Raw genomic sequence first — 26,399 nt, 5'->3', positions numbered from 1 at the left:
CTGCTAATTTACCACCATAATACACTGCTACTATATTCAATAACAAATTATTAAACATTAAATTCACAAATTAAATGGTAAAATTAGTAAACGGTTGTGATTTCAGGTTGTTATCTGTGAAGTGGATGTTTAGTCTTGCTGATAGTTTCAAGCAGTGTAAGGAGTTGCACCATATATTCACTTTCAAGAAGTTCCATGCTTCATTAGAGGCTCTTCTGCCGTTAGGTAAATAAAATTATCTGTTAATTTTTATCGGATTTTAACCGATTTTCTTTGGTTCAATTCAATTCTGTAAAAAACACCTACTGTGAAGGTTAAAAGCTGGGTCCTAATAAATATTGCGCTCAAAACGTTATGTGCAATGTAAACCTAATTGTGAGGATGCATCCCATTAATAAATGTCATGTGATACATAATCACTATTTTACATGTACCTCTTTAATCCACAGCATACCATGTTGATGAGAATGTATGCATAGGTGTTGGTCAATGTTTAATCAAGTTCTTTGAGTGTGGCCAGCTTCCGCTTGAGTTTATGCAAAGGTAGTTAGTTTGAAATACAGTAAACATTTTAGTTAGAGTAATTTAAAATAAAAATGATCAAAGATGCAAAGTGTAATTTAAGCTCTGTCTACACTATCAAACTAGTTGGACAAAAAAGTGTGATGTGCCCAATTATGGTAGTTATATGACATCATCATGTCCATATATGGACCCATCACATTTTGTTGTCACATAAAGTTTGATAGTGTAGACAGAGGTTAAAAAATGTTTGGGAATGAAGCAAATAGGTCCATGGTTGAACACACTGAGTATATTGTAAAATCTTTCTTCTGTCTCTAGGTGTTTTGAGGTGACTAAAGCGATGATTGTCAACTGTAAACCTACTGTACGAGCTGTATATCATGAGTTAATGTCTGTCATCCCTGCTGATATTATTTCAAGGTATGTATAATAATGATATGATAATATAAGAGTACGATTTCCATGCAAACTATTACATATGGTGGCCGAACAGGCCAAATTGCATGTATTTAAAAAAAATGAATATAAAATCACAGTAAAATATAAAAATATATATAAATAAAATATATAACAATAAAAAAACACAAATCGGAAAGTATAAAAGCTCTATCAATGGTTACAAAAAATCGACACAGGAACAGACAGAAGGAACTCTGATGGAGGGCTATCGGAGAGAATGGGACCAAGGAACCCACTCAAACCCACACTTCCATACCTACACACTGCACTGAAGTCCTTTCTCTGCCTCATAAAAAGCAAATTTGTATTCACAGATTTGAAGTCTCTCCTCTTAGTCATGTGAAGAAATTGAGTGAAGGTCAGCAGATTGAGTCATGCTTCAGTGAAGAAGATTGCCAAGGAGTCCAAGCAATCCGATTGGCTAAACAAAAGCACATGAACAAAAGTTATAATCTGACATTTAGTAGTCAAGACTTCAAGATCATCATGGCTTACTTGTTGATGGGGAGAAGCCCAGAGTAAGAATATTTATCCAGAAGGAATTACATCTGATAATTTATTCACTCGTATAAAGAAATATATTAAGTGTAGTGTTATGATATACAAATGCAATACTATAGCAAAACCAAGAAAGCAAAGCTTAAGTATTGTAGGTCTGGTTTACAAATAAATGTTAACACAAACTTCTCATGAATAAATTCTTGCTGATGGAGAAGAATGAAAGAATCAAAAGCCTTTGTGGTTCTTATATATTATACAAATGTATAATTGTATAAAAAAGAGTAGATTAGATTTACAGTAGAACAGATATTATGGAGACACCTTCAGGACCCAAGTGTTAAATTATAGTGTTTTAATATACTGTATAGTATATATAATACTAATAATATATTTGTGCTTTTACAGAGATTATGATGGAGACAATTGGTTGGAAGAGATGTACTTTGCAAACCAACGTCATCAAGAGTCACATGATGGTGCTAAATCTCTCGCAGAAAGCAATGTTAGTAGTATACATTGCTATTATCACACCGGAATATTAAGGATTATTGGTATAGTACATCAGTGGTGTAATGTAGAGACCTGATGCCCCTGGTTTAGGAACATATGTGGCCCTCCAATGCTGGAGGCCTTTGGCGTTTTTAGACATATTTAAATGCCTGGGCACTGCTCAGGGGCCTTATAAGCTCCAGAGTCCCTGGGTTTAGCCAGTGAGCGCTCATAGCCATTACACCACTGTAGTACATGTAAATTAAGATGTGAGGTGGTGGTTGAAGTGTCCTTCTTCCCTCTCATCAGTAGGCCACATCTAATGAGTGACCTTGTTATTCTCTACTAAAACATTTAAAAACCTAATGAACTGTCTTTACAGATGGAGCAGAATGAAGGAATTCAATGGTTTTGGGCAACATGGGAGGTTGCCCAGTATTGTGTGCATTCTAAATTAAAGACACCCATTGGCAAACCACAGGATACATTCAGAGCTATTGATAGTAAGTATAACACTATCTAGATCTTTTTCTTTTCATCTTCCATTATCTACAACAGTTAAAATCTGCTCAGGCATTATTATTATATAATACACAGTATTGTATGAGAATAACAATATGCGAGGACCCTTGGACCCTTGGAAGGTACAGTATACTAACCACCAAAGTACCATGCCACTACATGACATGTTATTCTTTTTCTCTAGGTGTATTGAAGGAGTACAGTGACCATGCTAGAAATGGCAGAGAGACTGCAATCAAAGCAGAATGTAAGTATACAACAGATGATTTGTGCATCGTGATTGGTCAAATTACTTGTTTTGTGCCTGCAGTGATACTTACAAGTGACTGTTTGGTATATGTAAGCTTCCTTACATTTAGTCTTAGGATTCCATGGTACTGTATGTTCAACAATATCCAAGAATATTTCAGGATTGTTATACATAAACATGCCACTCTGAGGTCTTGATAGACAAAAAAGTAGTTTATTAGATGCATGTTGGGTCTCTACATCTGATTTCCATGCATCATTTATTGTTTACTTTTATAGTGCTTGGTACCAGTAATTATGAAAATGTACTCAGACCAAGGTTGCTTCTACAATTTCTTGAACATCTAGAGAAATTAATGTATAATTCATATGAAGGTTGTGCTATTGCTATGCCATCTGCTTCTAAGGTATTTATCAATTGCAAATTTTCTTTTATTTTGTAATCATCGTTTGGTGCTGTTTATTTTGGGAAATTTGAAACCTGAGGTAGTTGTGGCCCTATTTATCTGACCATTTTATGTCCGAGTGCCAGAACATCTAAACCTCTATCAAACTTTATGTGACAAAAATATGTAACACAATGATGTCATATCACTACCATATTTGGGAACATTACACTTTTTTTTGAGCTTATAAAATGTCCTCATAGTACTGAAATAAACACTACTATACAGGAATACATCATACATAAAAAGAATTAATGTTAGTTCTGAGATTTATTGTTTAATGTTCACTTTCACAGACGGTCAAGACATTCTTCAGAACAAATCGTAACTCCGTGCAAGATTGGTTAAAAACAATTCGACCATTAGCTTTGGACATTGCTTTGCATTGTAAGCATTATGCATGTGCTCTGAGACACGGACTTGAACTCCTAAACACGCTCAAATCTACTGGTTCATCAAATGTAAGTGTATATTATTATGATAGAAGACTGTAAATCTGTATTTAGGCATACTGTGTAGTGTAAATAATAATCTGTTTAGACATAGTGATAAATGAATTATGACCAAAAACAAACCTAAAGCTCTATAACTTTATATAACAAAAATTGTGATGTGCCTATATATGGACACGATGATGTTGTAAACAGAGCTTTAGAGACAACTATTTGAAAGCATTTATTTCATTTCTTATACAAAAAGCTTATTTTTTACATTTCTAGGTGCTCTTTGATGAGGTGCTTCAGAAAGTTGTGACTGCCCTGATCATGGTACGCTGTCCTGATAACATTACTGGCTTGGTTCAGTGGAGTTCTAAATACACTAGTAATGCTTATACATGGATTGATGCTGCCACTAGCCATGCAGAGGGAAGGTAATTCATATTATTTATACCAGTATCGTGTTAGTACAAAATAGATATAAGTAGATGTACTGGAGCTGTAGCTTGGTGGATAACATGCTTGCCTTCCAATTGCAAGGTCCAGGGTTCAATCCTGCAAGTGCCAGGATTTAATCCTGATATAATGACAGGGTTTTAACTCACAACTTTTTCAATATAAAATACTGTAATTGGCAATTTACTCACTGTTGGATGCGTATGAAATAAAAACAAAATATCTAATAACATTTTTTTTAAAGGTATGAAGCTGCAGCATTGGACTACATGGATTGCCTAAAACGTCATTTACAATTGGACGAGAAAGGAGGCGAGAAAATGATGCGAAGATTTCCAAAGTTGATGGATTTAACAAGTAGTACTGGAAACAGCTACAAGACCAATAAAGAAGAAGCACAGCCTAAGAAGATCCTCACCAGGCTTAGCGAGGCCATACCAACCCCAAACCAGGGAGTCGTTGAATTCATGGTACATCAGGTATGGGTTAACACAATGGAAAATCGTATCTTATACTGTACAATTAAATAGATTATTCCAATGCACTGAAATAAACAGAGGAGACCAAGGACTCAAATAAGTTGAAGTTGATGCCAGTCAGTATCAGTAAATTTTTTATGCCTCTATTCTACTTGAATCACAAATTATATTTTATCTATATGATGGTTATCCTAAAAACTAAATGCTGTCTGGTGTTATTGTATTTCAGGTGGCTACTTGTTACAGTGACCTATGTGATTGGAAGTCTGTCATGTTATGGCAAGAGACAATCAATGAATTACACCATCTGATACCAAGTCAAGTTAACAAATCAGGCATCTATCAGCTCCCAGATGTTAATGTTATTAAGTATGTAATCACAACTCAATAGACATAATGATTCCTTTTAAGCATTGAGACAAGCTTTTGCTTCTAGTGTGGGCCCCAGAATATTATTGTTATAACTGAATAAATGTGTATGAATGAATGAATATATTTATCAATCTTTATGATTAAGTCAGAATAGTTAAGTGAATCTGGCTTTTGATTTATAACAAAGAAATTCTTTCAGATGTTTTGAAAATGGACTTAATTAAGCAAAATCATTGACTAAACATGTTCGATAAATCTAACCCCTGTGATCTAATCCTGAACTCTCTTTTTTTTTCAGAGCTTTGTCAAAGTTTGAAGAGCATGATTTTGAATCAGTCAGCCACCACCTCGACTTAATTCCTGGATGTTCTCTCGCTGCGCCAATCAAACTATCAAATTGGCAGACATCTTGGAACCCCGACAACCACAGAACACAAAGTCTGCTGGAGTTAATAAGAGGCATGACACATATGCATACCACCGGATGTGCACCATCAGATGTTCACACTGTGCAAGAAGAGTTGTAAGTGTAATCTATCTCAGTTTAGGACCATTTGCACCATATTAATATTAGATGTCTATTACTACAGTATAGATAGACTATGGATTCATCACTCAATTTCTAAGTTCATTCATGAAGGCATAAACCCCATGGTTTATATATTCATTCATTCATTCAACACTTTTCTATTCCTTCATTTTTAATTTACTTTGTGTGATAAAGTGAGTGCAACCCCTATTCAGGCGAAACCCTTAAGTGGGCACACACACACACTTAAAAAGGGTTCTTCACCGTGACTTTATGCAGGCCTAGAAATTCTAGAACATTTTGTCTAAACATACTAATCATACCCATCAAATTGATTGTATTGTAGGCTGACTGTGAACAAACTTCTGGATAACAATGCAAGCCTAGCTGATGACTGTTGTAGAATAGCTTGCCTTGAATGGCCGTCTTTAGGAGTCTCTCAAGAAAACACATTACGACAATGTCAGCGACTTTTGAAGAATATTTATACATCAGAGGATAAGGTAAACTTATAAAGTTAGATTTGATTATTATTTGTTGTGGAATTAGTCATGATGGCAAGTCACTTCGTCCAATTGTCTTAGGTTCCAATACTAGCTCTGTTTCAGTGCCAGGATTTTCAAAAGGCCAAAAGCAGTACCGCAAATAACATTAGTCCTGTTATAATACTATAAAAACATATTATTAATAATTAAAATATACTGGTTTTATTTTTTTTCAGGATCAGAAGATTCCATTTTCTGAGGCGATTCTTCAGTCTGGTATCATACACAATATTAATGTATTCCATACATCATTAGTAATGTCACAGTACCAAGAGTTTCTTAACTCATCTTCAGGAACGAAAGGTATTCAATTAAATATAAGACCTATAATGTCATGTTGATTTAATGAGCGCATGACGTTTTTTTTTATTAATTCATATATTTTGAATTATAACTTTATTTTTGTTTAGGTGTTAAAAAGAAAATAGCAAAATTGCATCTAGCAACAGCAAAAATAGCTCGCAAACACAGCAACTACAGTATGGCTCTAAAACACCTTATGAGTCAGGCTGATTTAGTCAACAACACTGAAGTTGTACCAAACATCTTTAACATGGAAATCCAGAACAGTAACAATAAACACAGCCAACCGCTACTGCTGGCCATGCAAACACTTCATGAACAAGACACTGCTTTGATAGATGTACTCCAACTAAAGAGGGAGACTGCAAAACTTCTGCATAACATGGGCCAGAAAATAGATGCTTGCGAATTGCTGGTAAAAGCGATAGTTAAATATGCACCACTGGTGAGCACTGGGATGGTTGTCGGTCACGAACTAGCGATGTTAGCCGACCTTAACTCAAGATCTTTGCTGAATCTTGTGAAGTGGTTTGTGGGAGATTACAAGACGGCAACTTTTTACTTAAAACAGAGTGTTAGTTCGAGTCCATCAAATACTATATCACAGAATTTGAAGTTGCTCATTGATATGGAGTACAATGGAGCTAGCTTGGGCTTTGGTGTATCAACTGTTGCTTCAGGACTGAGTGATCAACTCGAAGGTATACATTTTGAGATTATCTCTGTATATATTTATTTATTTTGTATGTATCTTTGCCAGGCCAGTAATTAAATGTATTTACATACTCACTTCCAGAGGTCCCAAGTTCCCAGAAATTTGCGATTTTTTCGTAATATTAGCTTTCATAGCACCCTCTATATAATTGTCAATTATTATAGCACGCCATCTATTGTTTACCCGAAAATGAGTTTTTTTTAACTTGGGGCCGGGACTTTTGTATGGTAAAATTTACTAGAAATGTTTCATATTGTTTTTCAGCTGTTGGATGTAGCCCTGCTATAAGCGAGACTGATGCAGTATGTGGTAAGCTTTTACATCTTAGCACCATGCAGGCACCAACTCTGTCCAAGGCATGGTCTTCACTGGCTTCCTGGTGCTATAGGTGGGGACGCAAAGCAGTAGATATTGCAAGGTAAAATGAAAGTATATAATTACGCATTGTGTTTCTGATATATTAGTGGGTGTTGGTCATTGAAAATACATCTATTTTTTATACTTCCTCTATAAATATAAGTATTAGATAAAGTAGACCCTCTCTGGGACACTCTATTAAAAGAAAAGGTGAAAGGAACAAACAGCATTGTATTACCTATTTAGGGGAAACCCCTATGAAAGGACACTTTGTCATGTCATTTAGGTGTCATTTTATAGATTCTACTGTAGTAATAGTATAGTATGAAATTATTGGTTTTTTTTACAGCTCTGAAGGTGGAGTACCGCTGTTACATGAAGAGGAAACAAAACTGATGTACTTGTTACCTGCTGAGGTCACTAATGATGTTAGTAAATGTATAATGCAGATTGTGAGTCAGGCACACTGTAGTGCAACCACTATTCAAGAAGAGGACATAGCAGAACAAATGCAGGTAGCTACTGCTACTCATTATTCCAAATATGGACACCCCTCGAAAAGGAAAATGGAACAGTCCAGATACCGTAGCAGGCCATATAAACATAATGCATAAGAGATGTTCACCAACACAAATGTTCATGTGTAATTTCTCTACATAGACCATTAAATTAGACCAACTCCTCCTTAAGTAGAGAGATTTTGTTAAAACTGTGTGTGTTCTCGAAACTAAGCTTAAACTCTGTCTACATTATCAAACTAGTTTGACAAAGAAAGTGTGACGTGCCCAAATATGGTAGTGATAAGCCCTCATGGTAGGGATATGACATCATCATGTCCATATATGGGCATATCACATTTTTTTGTTACATAAAATTTGATAGTGTAGACAGAGCTTTACATGTAGGTGTAATAGAAATGATTGATATGTGTGTGTTTTTTTTTTTAGTCTCCTTATCATGATGGAAGAGAGACAGTTCGTAAACAATTAATAAATGTGTGTCCAATACTTGAGGATTCACCTCCACACATCATAGAAGGACTGCTGGAAGTGTGGCAATTTGTATGCAGACGTATTTTTAGTCAATATAGACTTGCTGCTAATAGCTATTTCACATATTTGAAGCTTAGCGCTGGGGTGAGTAATTTTACAAGCGAATAAAGACCTTTTTCTTTAAATTCTGAATAGAGCTTCACAATACAGTAGAACCCCTATTAAGGGGACACTGTATAGTATAAGTGTCCCCTTAAATGAGGAGTCCCAAAAGAAGCGGTTATACGGTAATGATATAGTGGATGTTTATAAGAGCAATGATATGGAACAAGCACTGATATCCCTATTGAGAATCAAACTGTATATTTTGTACATAAGTTCAAAGATGCATCGTGTGTAATGTGTTTTAGTATAATATCTTTCAGGTTGTAGACAAAGACTCTAATGTTACTCCAAAAGAAAATGACAAAGAAACAGATGCAGAAGAGACCAATGAAGATAGCAACATCACCGCTACTCTTAGGCTGTTGAGATTGTTAGTGAAATATGCATCTGAGTTGAGAGATGTCCTTGAAAACGGGCTTGCTAGTACGCCAACTGTTCCATGGAAAGGTTAGTAATAGTTGTAATTAGTAGAGTGATTGAGAGAAAGCATTAATTCCAGATGTAACAGTATTATCAATTTTTTTAAAATGTTTGGTTCCTCATCTTTTTGAAAGAATGTACAGAAAAAAAGTATTAAAATTACTACTATAAAGCAGCTTCTGTAACTACAGTAAACCCTATTCCTACTACACTACTAGTACTTACTGCTAACTAACTCACTTAATTAAAAAGGCCTACGTTGTTCTTTGTACATTGTTCTAAAGCTCTTTCCACACTATCAAACTAGCTTGACAAAAAAAGTATGATATGCCCAAATATGGTAGTGATATGACATGTCATATCATGTCCATATATATATGGCCACATCACATTTTGTTGTCACATAGTTTGACAGATTTAAATTATAAATCGTTTACAATATTTTCTTCTATAGGTATCATCCCTCAGTTATTTTCCCGCTTGAATCATCCTGAAGCATACGTGCGTCAGAGCATTTCAGACCTTTTGTGCAGAGTTGCAAAAGACTCTCCTCATCTGATAGTCTACCAGGCTGTTGTAGGGTGTCCATCATCTGCCAAAGACAATCTAGAGAATGGAAAAGGTATATACCTTTAAACTTTTTATTTAACTAATTTAACTATTTTCTTAAGATATTATTACCCATTATATTACAAATACCATAATCCACAGAAAAAAGAGAAATCATTGGCGGTGGACTTTGCTCTTGTAGTATAGTTTGCTTTGCTGATTTCAAAGTACTTTACCTCCATTAGCTCCATGGTGAATGAGGGGAGGGGATAAGAATCTAATGATGTTGTGATGGCCTTACCAGCTTCTCTATGTCTTAAGATTTTTTTTTTCATTTATTGAACATTCTCCAGACTGATTAACATTATAAACAAGTTGAAAAACATAATAAAACATTAGGTTCATAATAACAACATTTATTCAACATTCAACAGTTTCCATAGTTTATGGGAAAGACACACAGAAGCCAAAGTGGCTTGTCTTTGTAGTCCCAAGCATAAACATAAAACATAGACAACCGCACATTGTATGTGTAGGGGGAAACTGAGCCTGAATAAGTAAGTAGGCTCCCAGAATTTAGCAAATTGTTTGTTTCCATATATCTTACTGTTTAAATGAGTGTAAAAATAGCTACAATTACATTATTACTTATTAGAAGTCCTTCCAAGCTTGATTGCTAAAAGTCCAAGCAAGGCCACCACAGATGTACTCGAGGATGAGGATGCTGAAATGTATGAAGAAGAAAGAGAAAAGTCTATGGTGCTTCTGGAGGATTGCTTCTTGGCTATTGTGGATACGCTATCCAAGCATAATCCAACACTAGTCAGCCATATTGAACTGATGATAAGAGAGTTGAGACGAATTACCATCCTGTGGGATGAACTATGGCTGGGAACATTGAACCAATTACATTTGGACGTCACAAGGTATTAATACAGTAAATTGGTTGTGCAAATCTAACTGTATAAAATTGGCCCTCCTGAATAAACACTCTTAAAACATTCGCATGTACCTGTAGTACTATTCCAGCAATAGTTACAGTAACAGTCACAATAATTAAAAAAGGAATTGTCAATATTAAATATTGATGGTTCTGCATCCTCTGGATTATTAAGAGGACACTTTGTTTTGTTCTGAAGGTGTCTTTTTAATATTGTTTCTACTGTATGAATTATAAATAATAATTAAGTACAAAAGAGCACATTACCTACATGTTTTCACCTATGGTACTACATACTACTGAAAGAAATTCCTGAGGCTTCATGGGATTACCCAGTTTCTTTGGTAATATTTTGCTATTGTACACTAATCTGTATCTTTGTTTCTTCCAGACGTCTGAGCACCATTGATGATGAAGCAAAGAAAGTTGAAAGCAATTCATCTTTAAGTAAAGATGAGAAGAAAGCCATTATATGGGAGAAGTACAAGGCTTTCATGAAACCGGTTTGTTACCTTTCGCTCTTGCATTGATAGAAAATTGGAGATTTGGTTATCTGATATGGTATAATTTAGACAGTGATGTATGTATATAATATTGCATACAAATTATGATGAGATGAATAGTTCATTAAATATTGAAATTGATTATGGTTTAATATTTATCCAGTGTGTTTTTAAATGGCTGTTGATCTCAGTACCATGTCAGTCTTCGTTGGTCAGTCTGTTCTGCAATAAAAATATTCCTGAATCTGCAACTTCAACTCTCGCATGTGAAAACCACACAGAATCTTACTGAAGACACTGCCGGATGCCTAGATATATATATACAAATTAAATTTTAAATTGTGTAATTTTTTTTCTCAGATCATTTACGCTCTTGAACAAGTTCAAACAATAACTAACAAAGTAGCAGAGACGCCCAACGAGCAAGCATTTCAGGATAATTTCAAAGAGAGTATTTCAAAAGCGTTAGATTCATTACAACATCCAGAGAATCCATCAAATCCTTACATTAGTTGGACTCCCTTTAAACAGGTATTGTATCTTATTTGTTTTGTATTGTATTATTATTTGTAATGTATATTGAACTAACATCTACATACAGTACTTTAACATGTCCTCACTCTTTGGCAATAATAATAATAGTTCTTGTATAGCTACGAATTCCAACTAATGCATCATTGCTTATGGCGCTATGGACTCAGATGTTACACTTTTCAACTACATGCTTCTAAGGGTCACGTCATGTCAGTGCAGCCACTTTAAGAGTCTCTCATCTGTCCACGACACAGTGGCTGTGTGTGAACTAGGTTCGGGATAAGGGTAACCTCCTACTTGTCTTGAAAGATGTACTAGGTTCTTTAAAGTGCACACAAGACCTACGGTTTATAGTCCTTATCCGAAAAGACTAATTCTACCTCCAGAACCATGGAGCGAGTAAGCCTCGAACCCTTTCTGATGTTGTGGCTGGATTTCCGGTTCTACTTTCTTAACCGCTCATTCACTCACTATTAACAAACCACAGTTCTTTAGCAGTGTATTTTACAAAGACAACAACCTTATTTTGTTTCAGCTACATGCAGTATTGCAACAGCGTGCCACAAGAAAGTCTACATTTATGTTGCATATGGAAGATATTAGCACCAAGTTAGCTGCTTTGAAGGGAACACCAATCCCACTACCAGGCTTAGTTTGTCATCCTATGCAGGTAAGACCAAAACATGATATAGGCAGGTGAAGCATAGTGATATATTCAAAATTTGCACATAGCATAGTTCTACTGATGATATTGCAGTGTAAACCCCTATTAAGGGAACACCCCTATCACAGGGACACTTTCCAATAAATGAATAAGAGGCAATACACACTATTTTTTCTCTCTTTTTTGGAACAGTTCACTTTTAGTATTTAAATGCTTTTACACATCTAATAGGTTAATAGATTATAGAAAAATTGATATTGTGTTAAAATCTAAATATGGGGACTATATTAAGGGGACACTTTGCTGGATCCCAAAGATGTCCTCTTGACTATTGTCACACATTGGAATTCATAACCCACGATTGTATTTTAACAGCACTGCAACAAAGATTTCATAAGAAGTCTTAACACTGTCATTCTTTGCTCAGGGTACCACATTTAATTATATTTAATTATATTTTGACAGGTTGTTACTATTGACAAGTTTGCGAGTTTGGTCACTATCCTGCCCACCAAAACCAAACCGAAGAAGCTACTGATCCATGGTGGTGATGGCAAGAAGTATGCTTACCTATTCAAAGGCCTTGAAGATCTCCATCTTGATGAACGCATCATGCAGTTTCTGGCTATTGTTAATACTATGTTTGCTAAATCAAAGAGGTTGGTATTGTTTCATGCTAGATATTTAAATTAAAGGTTTCTTCTCAATTAATGCATTTGTGGCATTGTTGCTTGGTCTTCCAAATTCATGTGTTCAATTCCAAAAAGAAAAAATATTGTGTACACTTAAAAGTAGCATTAATCTAAATGCCAACATTATGTCAATGGCTACCAGATGTCTCTATGTAGATGGTTTACCTGAACCAGTACCAGTACCATACTCTGTATCTTCATGGCTGAAAACCATTAGTGATTGTAAACACTATTAAAGAAATAAGATGACTATAGCGAGGCATTTAATAAAAAGGCAAACTGCCTTAAAATGTGACATGTTTCGAGTTAAGAGTGCTTATATACCAATAAGACATGTTGGTATATATAAGCACTCTAGGCGTTGTTTACTGTTCTGATGATGAGAATAGTTTCTCGAAACATGTCACATTTTAAGGCAGTTTGCCTTTTTATTAAATGCCTCGCTATAGTCATCTTAACTCGTAAGTTTGGTGGTATTATTCATGATTTAACTATTAAAGAAGTTGTTAATTTAAAAATACCAATATTTTGTTTTAATCAGACATGAAACTCCATTATATCATGCTTGTTATTACTCTGTAACACCTCTTGGACCACGATCTGGTCTGATTCAGTGGGTTGATGGGGCTACACCACTATTTGGACTCTACAAACGCTGGCAGCAGAGAGAGGCAGCAGCTCAAGCCATGAAGGTAAATAAGGCATTCTATATTGTTTATTATTTTCCACAAAAACAAAATAATACAAATAAACGAATTTAATTTTTTGATAATTTTTTTCAGTTTATATTGATTTTTCTTTTTTTCCAGAATTCAAATCAAGCAATTTCTCACAATGTGGTGGCAAGACCAAGTGAAATATATTACAATAAGCTAAACCCAATTCTAAAAGAAAAGGTATGTATGATACTAGAGTATTGAGCAAAAAAAGAAAAAAGAATAGATACATTTGTAACATAAAGTGTCACAAATTGTTATATATAGAAACGTGCCTAAACCTTTATTTTCCATTATATGGCTACTATGAAACTAAACATAGATCTATCCTCTTTGCCAACTACAGTAGTGTTATACTCAATTGTAACCATTGTCAGTTTATTTCTTATTTTTAGGGTATGAGTGAACAGACAGCAAGGAAGGACTGGCCAATTGCTGTTGTGAAGACTGTACTACAAGAACTTATTCAGGAAACACCTGGAGATTTACTCGCCAAGTAACTAATTTATTTTTATTTCCAGTTTCTTTTTAAAAATTCTATTGTTGTGTGGGTGCTTGGTTGATCAACAGGAAACTGTATTTGAAATTTGCTACTTTTTTTCTGCAAACTTGAAGAACAGTAAACTGCCTTTGTCCTCTTTCTCGTCATATATTCCATTTATTTTCTTATTTCTTTTCAGGGAGCTGTGGTGCTGTTCTAGCAGCGCATCTGAATGGTGGGCTGTGACCCAAGCCTATTCAAGGTCAACCGCGGTCATGTCAATCATTGGTTACATAATTGGTCTTGGTGACCGTCATTTAGATAATGTCCTTGTGAACTTCATGACCGGAGACGTAAGATATAAGATATAGATTATCTTCTTATAATTTGAACTATAAAAACAGGAATATCCTGTGAAATCTAAAAGATGAGAAATCTGTAAAACAAGTAAACAGGAAATTATTAACTGTGCACAGTTTAATTTGCTTTTTAAATGAAGACACAAAATGTACATTTAACATTTTCACAGGTTGTGCATATTGACTACAATGTATCTTTTGAGAAAGGAAAGAATTTAAGAGTGCCAGAACGTGTTCCATTTAGAATGACACAGAATGTAGAGCAGGCTCTTGGAGTCACTGGTATCGAGGTAAGCACAAGTACTGTACTACTGTAAGTAGCCGGTATTATATGGTAGCAAGGTAATCTAATATCATTGCCAAGATAGGAACTCGTAACAGTAATTGATCTTATGTTTGGCTGCGACAAATACCTTGAACAGTACTGTACAATATACATTTTCTCCATGGTGTGTGGTGTCTGTTAAGAGGCGATCAGCATCCTGCTAGATTACCTTGGTGGTAGGATGGCCAGTTTCTTTCTATGGGAATTTAACAAGAGTCCTAAACACTTCACTACCCCAACTACAGACCTTTTTTCTACTTATGAAAAAAACTTTTAGGTTAATAAAAAGAAATTATATTTTCAATTAAATTGACATTTTTAAAATTTATTTTTAGGGTCTTTTTAGACAATCTTCCGAAGATGTTTTGAAAATAATGAGGAAAGGTCGTGAAACCCTGTTGACCTTATTAGAAGCCTTTGTGTATGACCCTCTGGTGGATTGGACAACAGGAAATGAAGGTGGTTTTGCAAGCGCATTTTATGGCGGTGGACTAATGAACCCAGTCATAGCTAACAGAGGTCAGAGTAAACGAGAAATGCAACGCGAGATAACTAGGAGTCTATTTTCATCACACGTTGCAGAGGTCAAAGGATCATGGTTTAAAAACAGGGATGACATGCTTGCTGCCCTGGCACTTCTTAGTGACGACTTATCAATTTTTATCGATGCTGTTCAAGAAATACATGGATTGGAAGAGATTCATAGAAGTCTTGAGTTCCAGAGAGAGTATGTAATGGCAGCTCAGTCGGACAAAGCGCACTCATTGCATACCCTAGGTCAAAGGTCAGTGTTCTGCAAATTGAGTATGAAGCAGAATTAGTAGATGTTTTTGATGATACTGGTGGTATTACAATACACACAATTATTCATTTTAGGTACATTGAATTTCTTGGAATTGAGAAGAAGAAGACTGAATCGCTCGGGTTGATAAGAGATAAGATATGTGAGCTTGAACGTTGGCACTCTCAGCATAAGATTGCCTTGGACACAACAAGAGGGAGACATCTTGCTATTATGGTAGCTGAGATGGACAAGAAGCTTCAATTGAGTAAGTAAAATTTGAGTAAGAGATTTCTTTCTTACAAGAAAAATATTTTTTATTCTCAAGGTTTTTCCATTGTTATACACTGCGTACAATGAGGAACTGTATGTATGTTTTATGTATGCTAAAAATTTAGAGGTCATCCGTATTTATGTTTTTATTTTAGATCCAACATTTCATGCTGCTGCAGTGGCTGTTATGAAAAATGCTGGACAAGGCCAAGTTATCTCCCAGGTAAAACATTATAAATTATACTTCTTTTTCAACAACTTGCGTGGTTTAATCCGATATGTTGTAACCAGACAATCTAACAACCGGACACTGTGCTTGATTCGATAAGTTATCGCAACAGACTTTGATCTGCTCTTAGAGGTGTGAAACTAGAGGTTAACTTTTCGATCTGGCTGAGCTCAGCATCCTGTTAGATTGCCTTGGTTGTAAGCACAACTACTTTGCTTTTGTTTCTTTTAGTGTGAAGTCATGGAAGGCGAGTTGAATGGGCTGTTGACTCAACGCAGAGTGGGGATAAAAGCTTGCTTACAAACATTGCAAACATATGCTTCTATGATTACAACTGTAAGTTTAACAACCTTAAAATAGTGGTTGTGCTTATTCGCACATTTATTCTAAACTCTGTCACACTATCAAAATTGTGTGATGTGCCCAAATATGGTAGTGGTGTGCCCAAATATAATAGTAATATGACCAATTGGTAGTGATATGACCAAATAAGGTAGTGATATGACCAAATATGGTAGTGATTTTTTTTTACATAAGGTTTGGTGTAGACAGAGCTTAATGTATACTTTTTTGAGTGAAAATTAAGCAAATAATAATTTTATCTTAATCAAGCATACAGTATTAATCCAGTCATATTTTTGTTACAGTTTCCGAAGAACTTTTCTGAGATGAATCGTGCATATGTTTGGCTGTGTTGGTTGCAAGATCTTATGCCTGACTTTAACTTTGCTGAGTAAGTCACTCGTTTTGTATGAGCAGTTTTTCTAATCATCCATATGACATATTCCTTGTATCCTAGGCTTTACACTCAGTTCCTCATCCTTTGGATGGGACATTAAGCTGTTGGTTCCATGTACATGTGCACTATGTAAACTTGGTACACTTTTCAAAAAGTAAAGGATCATCTCCGGGTGTGCTGATCATGGTAGGGGCTGCACTGTGGCTGCTGTGGGCCTAATCTGAATTTTGGATGAATAATATCATTATTTAAAGCATGATGAAAACAGACCAAATAGATATGCAGGTATAATTTCAATTTCTTTAATTTTTCAGTGTTGAAAAAATAATTGTAAAGTTCCATGCAAGATACTCACAAGCTAATGAGAAGAAAATGTCAGAGATATTGCTTGTTGAGAGTAAGCTACACCACTTGATGTTGGAAGCTAACAAGAAGATGGTACACGCAACTGAGAAGGCCGCCCTCACAGATAGCGTTAATGTTGTTAAGATAGAGGAGGCGAAACACTCGGTTATTGAAAGGATCAATGCCGTTGTCCAAGGTTTTTAAAATATTTTTTTTAATGGATTATTCCTTGAATTTTGAAATTTCTTCTTTAACAAACTAAGAAATCCTAGATGGAAAAAAGTTACCTTAACCAGAAGAATGACTATCTGTGACAGCAGACTGAACTTTGAAGGTTGTTTCTAGAGCAACTAAATTACTAGATTTTGTCTACACACTACACCTTGTATTTTTTGGATTACATTATTGTATATTATATCAACTGTTTAGTATGGAATGACAAAGTGGTCAAAAACAGAACAACTACATACGCTATATATAAATATTTGTTTCTGTTACAGAACATGGTGATGCAGGTGTTTACAGCATGAGGGCGGTAGTTATGAATGCTTTGTGTTCGTTTAACAGAAGATCACTAATAATGGAAGGAGCTGTAGCTGGTATGTTCTCATATTCAGTTTATTCATCATATGTATCTAATGTAATGTGTTTATAATAAAGAATACAGTACCATTGTACATTTAGACCATCAGAAATAAAAGGTGGTAACTGGTACATTGGGATCCTAAAGTTTTTACACTTTTACATGTGTATAATATAATATTATACTTTTAGTAAATAGAATAAAATAAAATATGATTGTTCTTATTTTGTGTAACAAACACTATTAATGGCATGCTTTGCATACAGGTGCTGGAGACCACCTGGTGGACTTTACATCAAGAAATGGTAACTGGTTTCTAGATGAGATATGCACAATGTTGTCTAATGTTCAGTTTATACTGAGCCTAATGCAACAGCATCAACCGGTGAGTTTAGCTGATTTATTTAGTACATTACTTTATTATTTTTCTATGCAGTATTTTTGATTTTATATACATTTTACTCATTACAGACAAACTTGGAAATCTCAACATCCATGTTCAAAGCAGTTGACACCTTCAAAGCTTCTAAACAAGTATTTGAAAGTCTACATGACCTTTACGCAAAGTTCAAGACGGTGATCTTACCGGAAACGATTAAGAATATCCAATCAGATGATTCCAGCCTTACTCTGCTCTTTACATCCATATCAGAACTCTGTGACCATCCTGATATACATCTAATGACATCATTGCGCAAATTGGATCAAGCTTTATCCAGCATATCACTTGGAATGCAGGTAGGTTGTTTAACTAGGTGATTTACATGCCTACTGAACAAGGTTTTTAAGCTCTGTCTACATTATAAGTTTGACAAGAAAAGTGTGATGTGCCCAAATATGATAGTTAATATGACATCATCGTATCCATATATGAGCGCATCACATTTTTTTTGTCACATAAAGTTTGATAGTGTAGACAGAGCTTTAGATGGAAAGAATCTCTGCTATAGTCGAGAAAACCAGTCCCATTACCTTATCTTATTTAGAAGTAGCAATATGTATTTGTATTGTCATTAAAACACATGATTGCTTACTGTTGATGGTATGAGGCCCTGTGCTTGCCCATTCCAGTCAAAAACAACAGTACATAGCCAACAATCAGTGAGAAACTTATCCTGCAGCAATGTAGTTATGGAGATCAGTGTGTTTGAATGGCTGTTGTAAGGTGACAACATACAGCTTTATTTAATATATTGTTGATAATCTTAATACCAGGTTAACTACATCACTGTTGTTGTTCTTAGATCGATGACTTAAGTATCCATGAAGAGATGTTAACACTGCGAAGTGCATATAACGACCTCTTACAAGTGAACCCACAAGACCAGCAGCTTAGCATGGGTCAAACGTTGCTTACTGTCATCAACGGCTTATTTGAAAGCCTCGAGTTCAGTCTCAGCAACTTCATCAACCATTTGGACGCTATGACTATACCAAGAGAATGGCGGAAGCTGGATGTCATTCAAGAAGCAAGGGCACTGCAGGTTTGTACCATCTTAAGCTCTGCCTACACTATCAAACTTCATGTGATGTGCCCATATATGGACATGATGATGTCATATCACTACTGTATTTGGGCACACTTTTTTGTCAAACTATAGTTTAATAGTGTGGACAGAGCTTTAGTTTTGCTCTCAATGATGTCTTTTATTAATTCAATAGCACTGTTGTTGGTTTGTGTAATTGGAATAAAGCGTCTTGCCTTGTCACACACAACTTATTACCATTACCCCCATCTTGCTCAATGTATAAAATATTCAAGTATTTGTTTATGTTTGCAGATGTCAGTTGTGAATGGGAAGACAAAACAGCTTTTAAGCGATGTGTTTTTCATTAGAAAGTTGCAGACTGTTCATGTATTCTTTAATAAGTGTCACAACTTTACAAGTTTTCTTAATGGTAGGTGTTCTCATTCCAGCTCTGTTAATCCCTGTAGCAACAATAAAAAATGTCCAGAAATCATTGTTTTCTGAAAAGAATAATATTTGTAGTAGCCTGTTCCTTTACAGACTTGCTTATTGATCCTGGTTTCTGGAGTCATCTATTCTCATGTTAGTAACACATGGCACTTTGTGTCCACTCAAGGGAAACTAATAAGAATGGAGCCTTTTTTTGAAAAGAAAACCAACCTGCTTATTTAAATATGTACAGAAGTACCACTATTGTCTGGTTATTTTCAGGTGAGCAAAGTCCTGTAACAAGTAACCAATCAGATCCTGCCAAGTATCTGATCAGTGAAGACCATCTTATTAAATCTGTCAAGAAGTTTGTTGCTGAATTTGTTAGAAAGCAGGTGAGAGACCATCTTAACAATTAATGAATGTGCAGATGAGGGACAATCTTAACAGTTAATTTGATATGCAGATGAGGGACAATAAATAAATGAAGGATACCAATGAATTTATGAAGTGAAAAACAAAAGTTTCTCATAAATCTCTAGATTTTATTTTGGTCTATTATTTTATTAGATTCTTGGAATACCATCTCAAGTTATTGGCTACACTACATGCACATTGATTGAGCAGTTTGGTGTCAATACCATTGCTGAGATAAATGCGAAAGACGTTGGTGCAAATTTCAAAGTCAACATGGAACATTTATGTAAGAAGGCAATGGATTCTGGATTTCAGAGTGGAGTGATGTCTCAGCATGTATATAATAATCTGAATTCACTCATTGTAACAGCAGAGGGGCATTGGAAAGCAGCAGATAGTGCTAGGTTAGTACTCTTTTATGCTGTATTTAGTATTTGTACTTCTAGTGTGGGACCCAGTTATTATTGTTATAACTGGTATAAATGTGTATGAATGAATGAAAGACAGCAGAGGTTAATACTTAAACATGCTATTTGCATTTGTATTAAGTTTCTGTAGTTTAGAAGTACACTATAAATTATTATATTTCTATTTTAATCTCAATGTGTTCACCTTCATTTACAGACAAAATGCAGATTCAAACACCGCTAAAGAATGCGCTCAAAGAGCTCGATTACAACTAGCAAGATTCCAGTGGCTTCAAGAAGATGTGCTGTTACAAGCCAACTCTAAACAACAGCATAGTATTCCTAAACTCTCACCTACAAGGTATACACCGTATATTACAAGCACAAGTTGTTTACTGTTTACTGTACTCACTTGTACATGCCCTGTAGTGAATAGATGAGAGTGCACCACTGGTAACAATGTATTTGAATATGCTACAGGTCCACTACTGTATATGAATTGTTCTATATAAACACATCAGGCATAGAAAATGAATTCTAAACCACCCGGTGATATACTGACATTTAATTCTCACAGATTTCCCCATCTTTATCGTTTCAAATGAATTTTTTTATATATATTCTTTTTCTAATCCTGCGAGTTCACATAAATGAACTATATTGGAATACTGTATATTTCAGCCCTAAAAATATATACATCCAGCAAATTGATATTCATATATATTTTTTGATAGAACTGAGATAATGTCAGAGATGAGAAAGCGAGTGTTAGCATTGTCTGGTATGGAGTCCAACATCAGCACAGTAAACGAGAGATTTCTACAAGTACAGACAAGCATTGCGCAACGACTCAAGTGGGCTGCTGGTGCAAATCCTGCCCTCACAGGTGTCATGAAGCTGTTCGAGTCTAGTCTTAATAACAGACTTGACGTTACTAATGTAAGTACTGTCTGATATGGTCGGTTGGTTGGTCGGTAAACACTAACTTGAGCACGCGACTGCAGCCATGTATATGGCCTTGTTACAGAAAGTGAGTTATTTGCAATATATTCTTGATAACTTGTAATTATTTTGGTTTTTTTTTAACAGCTTGAAAATAAAAGAAGCAATGAAGTGATTGGTTTGTGTAATGCTATCCTCCACTTTGAAGCTTTACGTACAAGAACATCAGAAGCTGTCAATGCAGATACTCATTTTAGAACCACTCTTACTAAGTAAGTTACTTATTTTAGTACTATTGAAAGTAAGTTACTTTAGTACTACCCTAATAAGTTACTTTACTACTACTCTTAATAAATTACTTTAGTACTACTCTAATAAGTTACTTTAGTACTACTCTTAATAAGTTACTTTAGTACTACTCTTAATAAATTACTTTAGTACTACTCTAATAAGTTACTTTAGTACTACTCTTAATAAGTTACTTTACTACTACTCTTAATAAATTACTTTAGTACTACTCTAATAAGTTACTTTAGTACTACTCTTAATAAGTTACTTTAGTACTACTCTTAATAAGTTACTTTAGTACTACTCTTAATAAGTTACTTTAGTACTACCCTAATAAGTTACTTTATACTAGGGCTACTCTAGTAAGTTACTTTAGTACTACCCTAATAAGTTACTTTACTACTACTCTTAATAAATTACTTTAGTACTACACTAATAAGTTACTTTACTACTACTCTAATAAGTTACTTTAGTACTACTCTAATAAGTTACTTTATACTAGGGCTACTCTAGTAAGTTACTTTAGACTAGGGCTACTCTAGTAAGTTACTTTATACTAGGGCTACTCCAGTAAGTTACTTTAGACTAGGGCTACTCTAGTAAGTTACTTTAGACTAGGGCTACTCTAGTAAGTTACTTTATACTAGGGCTACTCTAGTAAGTTACTTTATACTAGGGCTACTCTAGTAAGTTACTTTATACTAGGGCTACTCCAGTAAGTTACTTTATACTAGGGCTACTCTAATAAGTTACTTTAGTACTACCCTAATAAGTTACTTTATACTAGGGCTACTCTAGTAAGTTACTTTATACTAGGGCTACTCCAGTAAGTTACTTTAGACTAGGGCTACTCTAGTAAGTTACTTTAGACTAGGGCTACTCTAGTAAGTTACTTTATACTAGGGCTACTCTAGTAAGTTACTTTATACTAGGGCTACTCTAGTAAGTTACTTTATACTAGGGCTACTCCAGTAAGTTACTTTATACTAGGGCTACTCTAATAAGTTACTTTAGTACTACTCTAATAAGTTACTTTACTACTACTCTTAATAAATTACTTTAGTACTACTCTAATAAGTTACTTTACTACTACTCTAATAAGTTACTTTATACTAGGGCTACTCTAGTAAGTTACTTTAGTACTACTCTAATAAGTTACTTTAGTACTACTCTTAATAAATTACTTTAGTACTACACTAATAAGTTACTTTAGTACTACTCTAATAAGTTACTTTATACTAGGGCTACTCTAGTAAGTTACTTTATACTAGGGCTACTCTAATAAGTTACTTTATACTAGGGCTACTCTAGTAAGTTACTTTAGACTAGGGCTACTCTAGTAAGTTACTTTATACTAGGGCTACTATAGTAAGTTACTTTATACTAGGGCTACTCTAGTAAGTTACTTTAGACTAGGGCTACTCTAGTAAGTTACTTTATACTAGGGCTACTCTAGTAAGTTACTTTAGACTAGGGCTACTCTAGTAAGTTACTTTAGACTAGGGCTACTCTAGTAAGTTACTTTATACTAGGGCTACTCTAGTAAGTTACTTTAGACTAGGGCTACTCTAGTAAGTTACTTTAGACTAGGGCTACTCTAGTAAGTTACTTTATACTAGGGCTACTCCAGTAAGTTACTTTATACTAGGGCTACTCTAGTAAGTTACTTTAGACTAGGGCTACTCTAGTAAGTTACTTTATACTAGGGCTACTCCAGTAAGTTACTTTAGACTAGGGCTACTCTAGTAAGTTACTTTATACTAGGGCTACTCTAGTAAGTTACTTTAGACTAGGGCTACTCTAGTAAGTTACTTTATACTAGGGCTACTCTAGTAAGTTACTTTAGACTAGGGCTACTCTAGTAAGTTACTTTAGACTAGGGCTACTCTAGTAAGTTACTTTATACTAGGGCTACTCCAGTAAGTTACTTTAGACTAGGGCTACTCTAGTAAGTTACTTTATACTAGGGCTACTCTAGTAAGTTACTTTATACTAGGGCTACTCTAGTAAGTTACTTTATACTAGGGCTACTCCAGTAAGTTACTTTAGACTAGGGCTACTCTAGTAAGTTACTTTACTACTACTCTTAATAAATTACTTTAGTACTACTCTAATAAGTTACTTTACTACTACTCTTAATAAATTACTTTAGTACTACTCTAATAAGTTACTTTATACTAGGGCTACTCTAGTAAGTTACTTTATACTAGGGCTACTCTAGTAAGTTACTTTATACTAGGGCTACTCCAGTAAGTTACTTTAGACTAGGGCTACTCTAGTAAGTTACTTTATACTAGGGCTACTCCAGTAAGTTACTTTAGACTAGGGCTACTCTAGTAAGTTACTTTAGACTAGGGCTACTCCAGTAAGTTACTTTATACTAGGGCTACTCTAGTAAGTTACTTTAGACTAGGGCTACTCCAGTAAGTTACTTTATACTAGGGCTACTCTAGTAAGTTACTTTATACTAGGGCTACTCCAGTAAGTTACTTTAGACTAGGGCTACTCTAGTAAGTTACTTTAGACTAGGGCTACTCTAGTAAGTTACTTTATACTAGGGCTACTCCAGTAAGTTACTTTAGACTAGGGCTACTCTAGTAAGTTACTTTACTACTACTCTTAATAAATTACTTTAGTACTACTCTAATAAGTTACTTTACTACTACTCTTAATAAATTACTTTAGTACTACACTAATAAGTTACTTTAGTACTACTCTTAATAAGTTACTTTATACTAGGGCTACTCTAGTAAGTTACTTTATACTAGGGCTACTCTAGTAAGTTACTTTATACTAGGGCTACTCTAATAAGTTACTTTATACTAGGGCTACTCTAGTAAGTTACTTTATACTAGGGCTACTCTAATAAGTTACTTTATACTAGGGCTACTCTAGTAAGTTACTTTAGACTAGGGCTACTCTAGTAAGTTACTTTAGACTAGGGCTACTCTAGTAAGTTACTTTACTACTACTCTTAATAAATTACTTTAGTACTACTCTAATAAGTTACTTTATACTAGGGCTACTCTAGTAAGTTACTTTATACTAGGGCTACTCCAGTAAGTTACTTTAGACTAGGGCTACTCTAGTAAGTTACTTTACTACTACTCTTAATAAATTACTTTAGTACTACTCTAATAAGTTACTTTACTACTACTCTTAATAAATTACTTTAGTACTACTCTAATAAGTTACTTTATACTAGGGCTACTCTAGTAAGTTACTTTATACTAGGGCTACTCTAGTAAGTTACTTTATACTAGGGCTACTCTAGTAAGTTACTTTATACTAGGGCTACTCCAGTAAGTTACTTTAGACTAGGGCTACTCTAGTAAGTTACTTTACTACTACTCTTAATAAATTACTTTAGTACTACTCTAATAAGTTACTTTACTACTACTCTTAATAAATTACTTTAGTACTACACTAATAAGTTACTTTAGTACTACTCTTAATAAGTTACTTTATACTAGGGCTACTCTAGTAAGTTACTTTAGACTAGGGCTACTCTAGTAAGTTACTTTAGACTAGGGCTACTCTAGTAAGTTACTTTAGACTAGGGCTACTCTAGTAAGTTACTTTAGACTAGGGCTACTCCAGTAAGTTACTTTATACTAGGGCTACTCCAGTAAGTTACTTTATACTAGGGCTACTCTAGTAAGTTACTTTATACTAGGGCTACTCTAGTAAGTTACTTTATACTAGGGCTACTCTAGTAAGTTACTTTATACTAGGGCTACTCTAATAAGTTACTTTATACTAGGGCTACTCTAGTAAGTTACTTTAGACTAGGGCTACTCTAGTAAGTTACTTTAGACTAGGGCTACTCTAGTAAGTTACTTTATACTAGGGCTACTCTAGTAAGTTACTTTAGACTAGGGCTACTCTAGTAAGTTACTTTATACTAGGGCTACTCCAGTAAGTTACTTTAGACTAGGGCTACTCTAGTAAGTTACTTTATACTAGGGCTACTCTAGTAAGTTACTTTATACTAGGGCTACTCTAGTAAGTTACTTTATACTAGGGCTACTCCAGTAAGTTACTTTAGACTAGGGCTACTCTAGTAAGTTACTTTACTACTACTCTTAATAAATTACTTTAGTACTACTCTAATAAGTTACTTTACTACTACTCTTAATAAATTACTTTAGTACTACTCTAATAAGTTACTTTACTACTACTCTTAATAAATTACTTTAGTACTACACTAATAAGTTACTTTATACTAGGGCTACTCCAGTAAGTTACTTTAGACTAGGGCTACTCTAGTAAGTTACTTTAGACTAGGGCTACTCTAGTAAGTTACTTTATACTAGGGCTACTCTAGTAAGTTACTTTAGACTAGGGCTACTCTAGTAAGTTACTTTAGACTAGGGCTACTCTAGTAAGTTACTTTAGACTAGGGCTACTCTAGTAAGTTACTTTATACTAGGGCTACTCTAGTAAGTTACTTTAGACTAGGGCTACTCTAGTAAGTTACTTTATACTAGGGCTACTCCAGTAAGTTACTTTATACTAGGGCTACTCTAGTAAGTTACTTTAGACTAGGGCTACTCTAGTAAGTTACTTTAGACTAGGGCTACTCTAGTAAGTTACTTTATACTAGGGCTACTCTAGTAAGTTACTTTATACTAGGGCTACTCTAGTAAGTTACTTTATACTAGGGCTACTCTAGTAAGTTACTTTAGACTAGGGCTACTCCAGTAAGTTACTTTAGACTAGGGCTACTCTAGTAAGTTACTTTAGACTAGGGCTACTCTAGTAAGTTACTTT

The 26,399-nt window shown here is 34.8% G+C and overlaps 1 protein-coding gene across 1 annotated transcript in view; it reads left to right on the top strand.

The window, feature by feature from the left end:
• LOC140058841 (serine/threonine-protein kinase SMG1-like) overlaps window positions 1-26,399 on the top strand; it is a 42,811-nt gene that overhangs the window by 9,622 nt on the left and 6,790 nt on the right. Inside the window, exons 19-65 of the mRNA XM_072104602.1 lie at window positions 107-225; window positions 450-543; window positions 844-945; window positions 1,299-1,502; window positions 1,891-1,987; window positions 2,357-2,477; window positions 2,681-2,743; window positions 3,025-3,152; window positions 3,488-3,652; window positions 3,911-4,062; window positions 4,329-4,563; window positions 4,793-4,932; window positions 5,234-5,458; window positions 5,811-5,967; window positions 6,186-6,312; window positions 6,420-7,013; window positions 7,292-7,445; window positions 7,734-7,899; window positions 8,332-8,520; window positions 8,802-8,988; window positions 9,416-9,583; window positions 10,166-10,436; window positions 10,842-10,953; window positions 11,314-11,484; window positions 12,023-12,157; window positions 12,617-12,810; window positions 13,385-13,535; window positions 13,653-13,739; window positions 13,955-14,055; window positions 14,240-14,393; window positions 14,570-14,689; window positions 15,060-15,508; window positions 15,601-15,773; window positions 15,934-16,001; window positions 16,239-16,343; window positions 16,655-16,740; window positions 17,061-17,287; window positions 17,592-17,690; window positions 17,941-18,059; window positions 18,146-18,412; window positions 18,919-19,158; window positions 19,456-19,573; window positions 19,855-19,967; window positions 20,143-20,393; window positions 20,614-20,757; window positions 21,131-21,335; window positions 21,486-21,610. Coding sequence (XP_071960703.1) covers window positions 107-225; window positions 450-543; window positions 844-945; window positions 1,299-1,502; window positions 1,891-1,987; window positions 2,357-2,477; window positions 2,681-2,743; window positions 3,025-3,152; window positions 3,488-3,652; window positions 3,911-4,062; window positions 4,329-4,563; window positions 4,793-4,932; window positions 5,234-5,458; window positions 5,811-5,967; window positions 6,186-6,312; window positions 6,420-7,013; window positions 7,292-7,445; window positions 7,734-7,899; window positions 8,332-8,520; window positions 8,802-8,988; window positions 9,416-9,583; window positions 10,166-10,436; window positions 10,842-10,953; window positions 11,314-11,484; window positions 12,023-12,157; window positions 12,617-12,810; window positions 13,385-13,535; window positions 13,653-13,739; window positions 13,955-14,055; window positions 14,240-14,393; window positions 14,570-14,689; window positions 15,060-15,508; window positions 15,601-15,773; window positions 15,934-16,001; window positions 16,239-16,343; window positions 16,655-16,740; window positions 17,061-17,287; window positions 17,592-17,690; window positions 17,941-18,059; window positions 18,146-18,412; window positions 18,919-19,158; window positions 19,456-19,573; window positions 19,855-19,967; window positions 20,143-20,393; window positions 20,614-20,757; window positions 21,131-21,335; window positions 21,486-21,610 — 7,872 coding nt within the window. The remainder of the gene's footprint in view (window positions 1-106; window positions 226-449; window positions 544-843; window positions 946-1,298; window positions 1,503-1,890; window positions 1,988-2,356; window positions 2,478-2,680; window positions 2,744-3,024; window positions 3,153-3,487; window positions 3,653-3,910; window positions 4,063-4,328; window positions 4,564-4,792; window positions 4,933-5,233; window positions 5,459-5,810; window positions 5,968-6,185; window positions 6,313-6,419; window positions 7,014-7,291; window positions 7,446-7,733; window positions 7,900-8,331; window positions 8,521-8,801; window positions 8,989-9,415; window positions 9,584-10,165; window positions 10,437-10,841; window positions 10,954-11,313; window positions 11,485-12,022; window positions 12,158-12,616; window positions 12,811-13,384; window positions 13,536-13,652; window positions 13,740-13,954; window positions 14,056-14,239; window positions 14,394-14,569; window positions 14,690-15,059; window positions 15,509-15,600; window positions 15,774-15,933; window positions 16,002-16,238; window positions 16,344-16,654; window positions 16,741-17,060; window positions 17,288-17,591; window positions 17,691-17,940; window positions 18,060-18,145; window positions 18,413-18,918; window positions 19,159-19,455; window positions 19,574-19,854; window positions 19,968-20,142; window positions 20,394-20,613; window positions 20,758-21,130; window positions 21,336-21,485; window positions 21,611-26,399) is intronic.

Source organism: Antedon mediterranea, chromosome 1 (assembly GCF_964355755.1).
Source record: "Antedon mediterranea chromosome 1, ecAntMedi1.1, whole genome shotgun sequence".
Classification (NCBI taxonomy): Eukaryota; Metazoa; Echinodermata; class Crinoidea; order Comatulida; family Antedonidae; genus Antedon; species Antedon mediterranea.
Note: the sequence above shows the minus strand (reverse complement) of the source record. Positions and strands in the feature narration are given on the sequence as shown.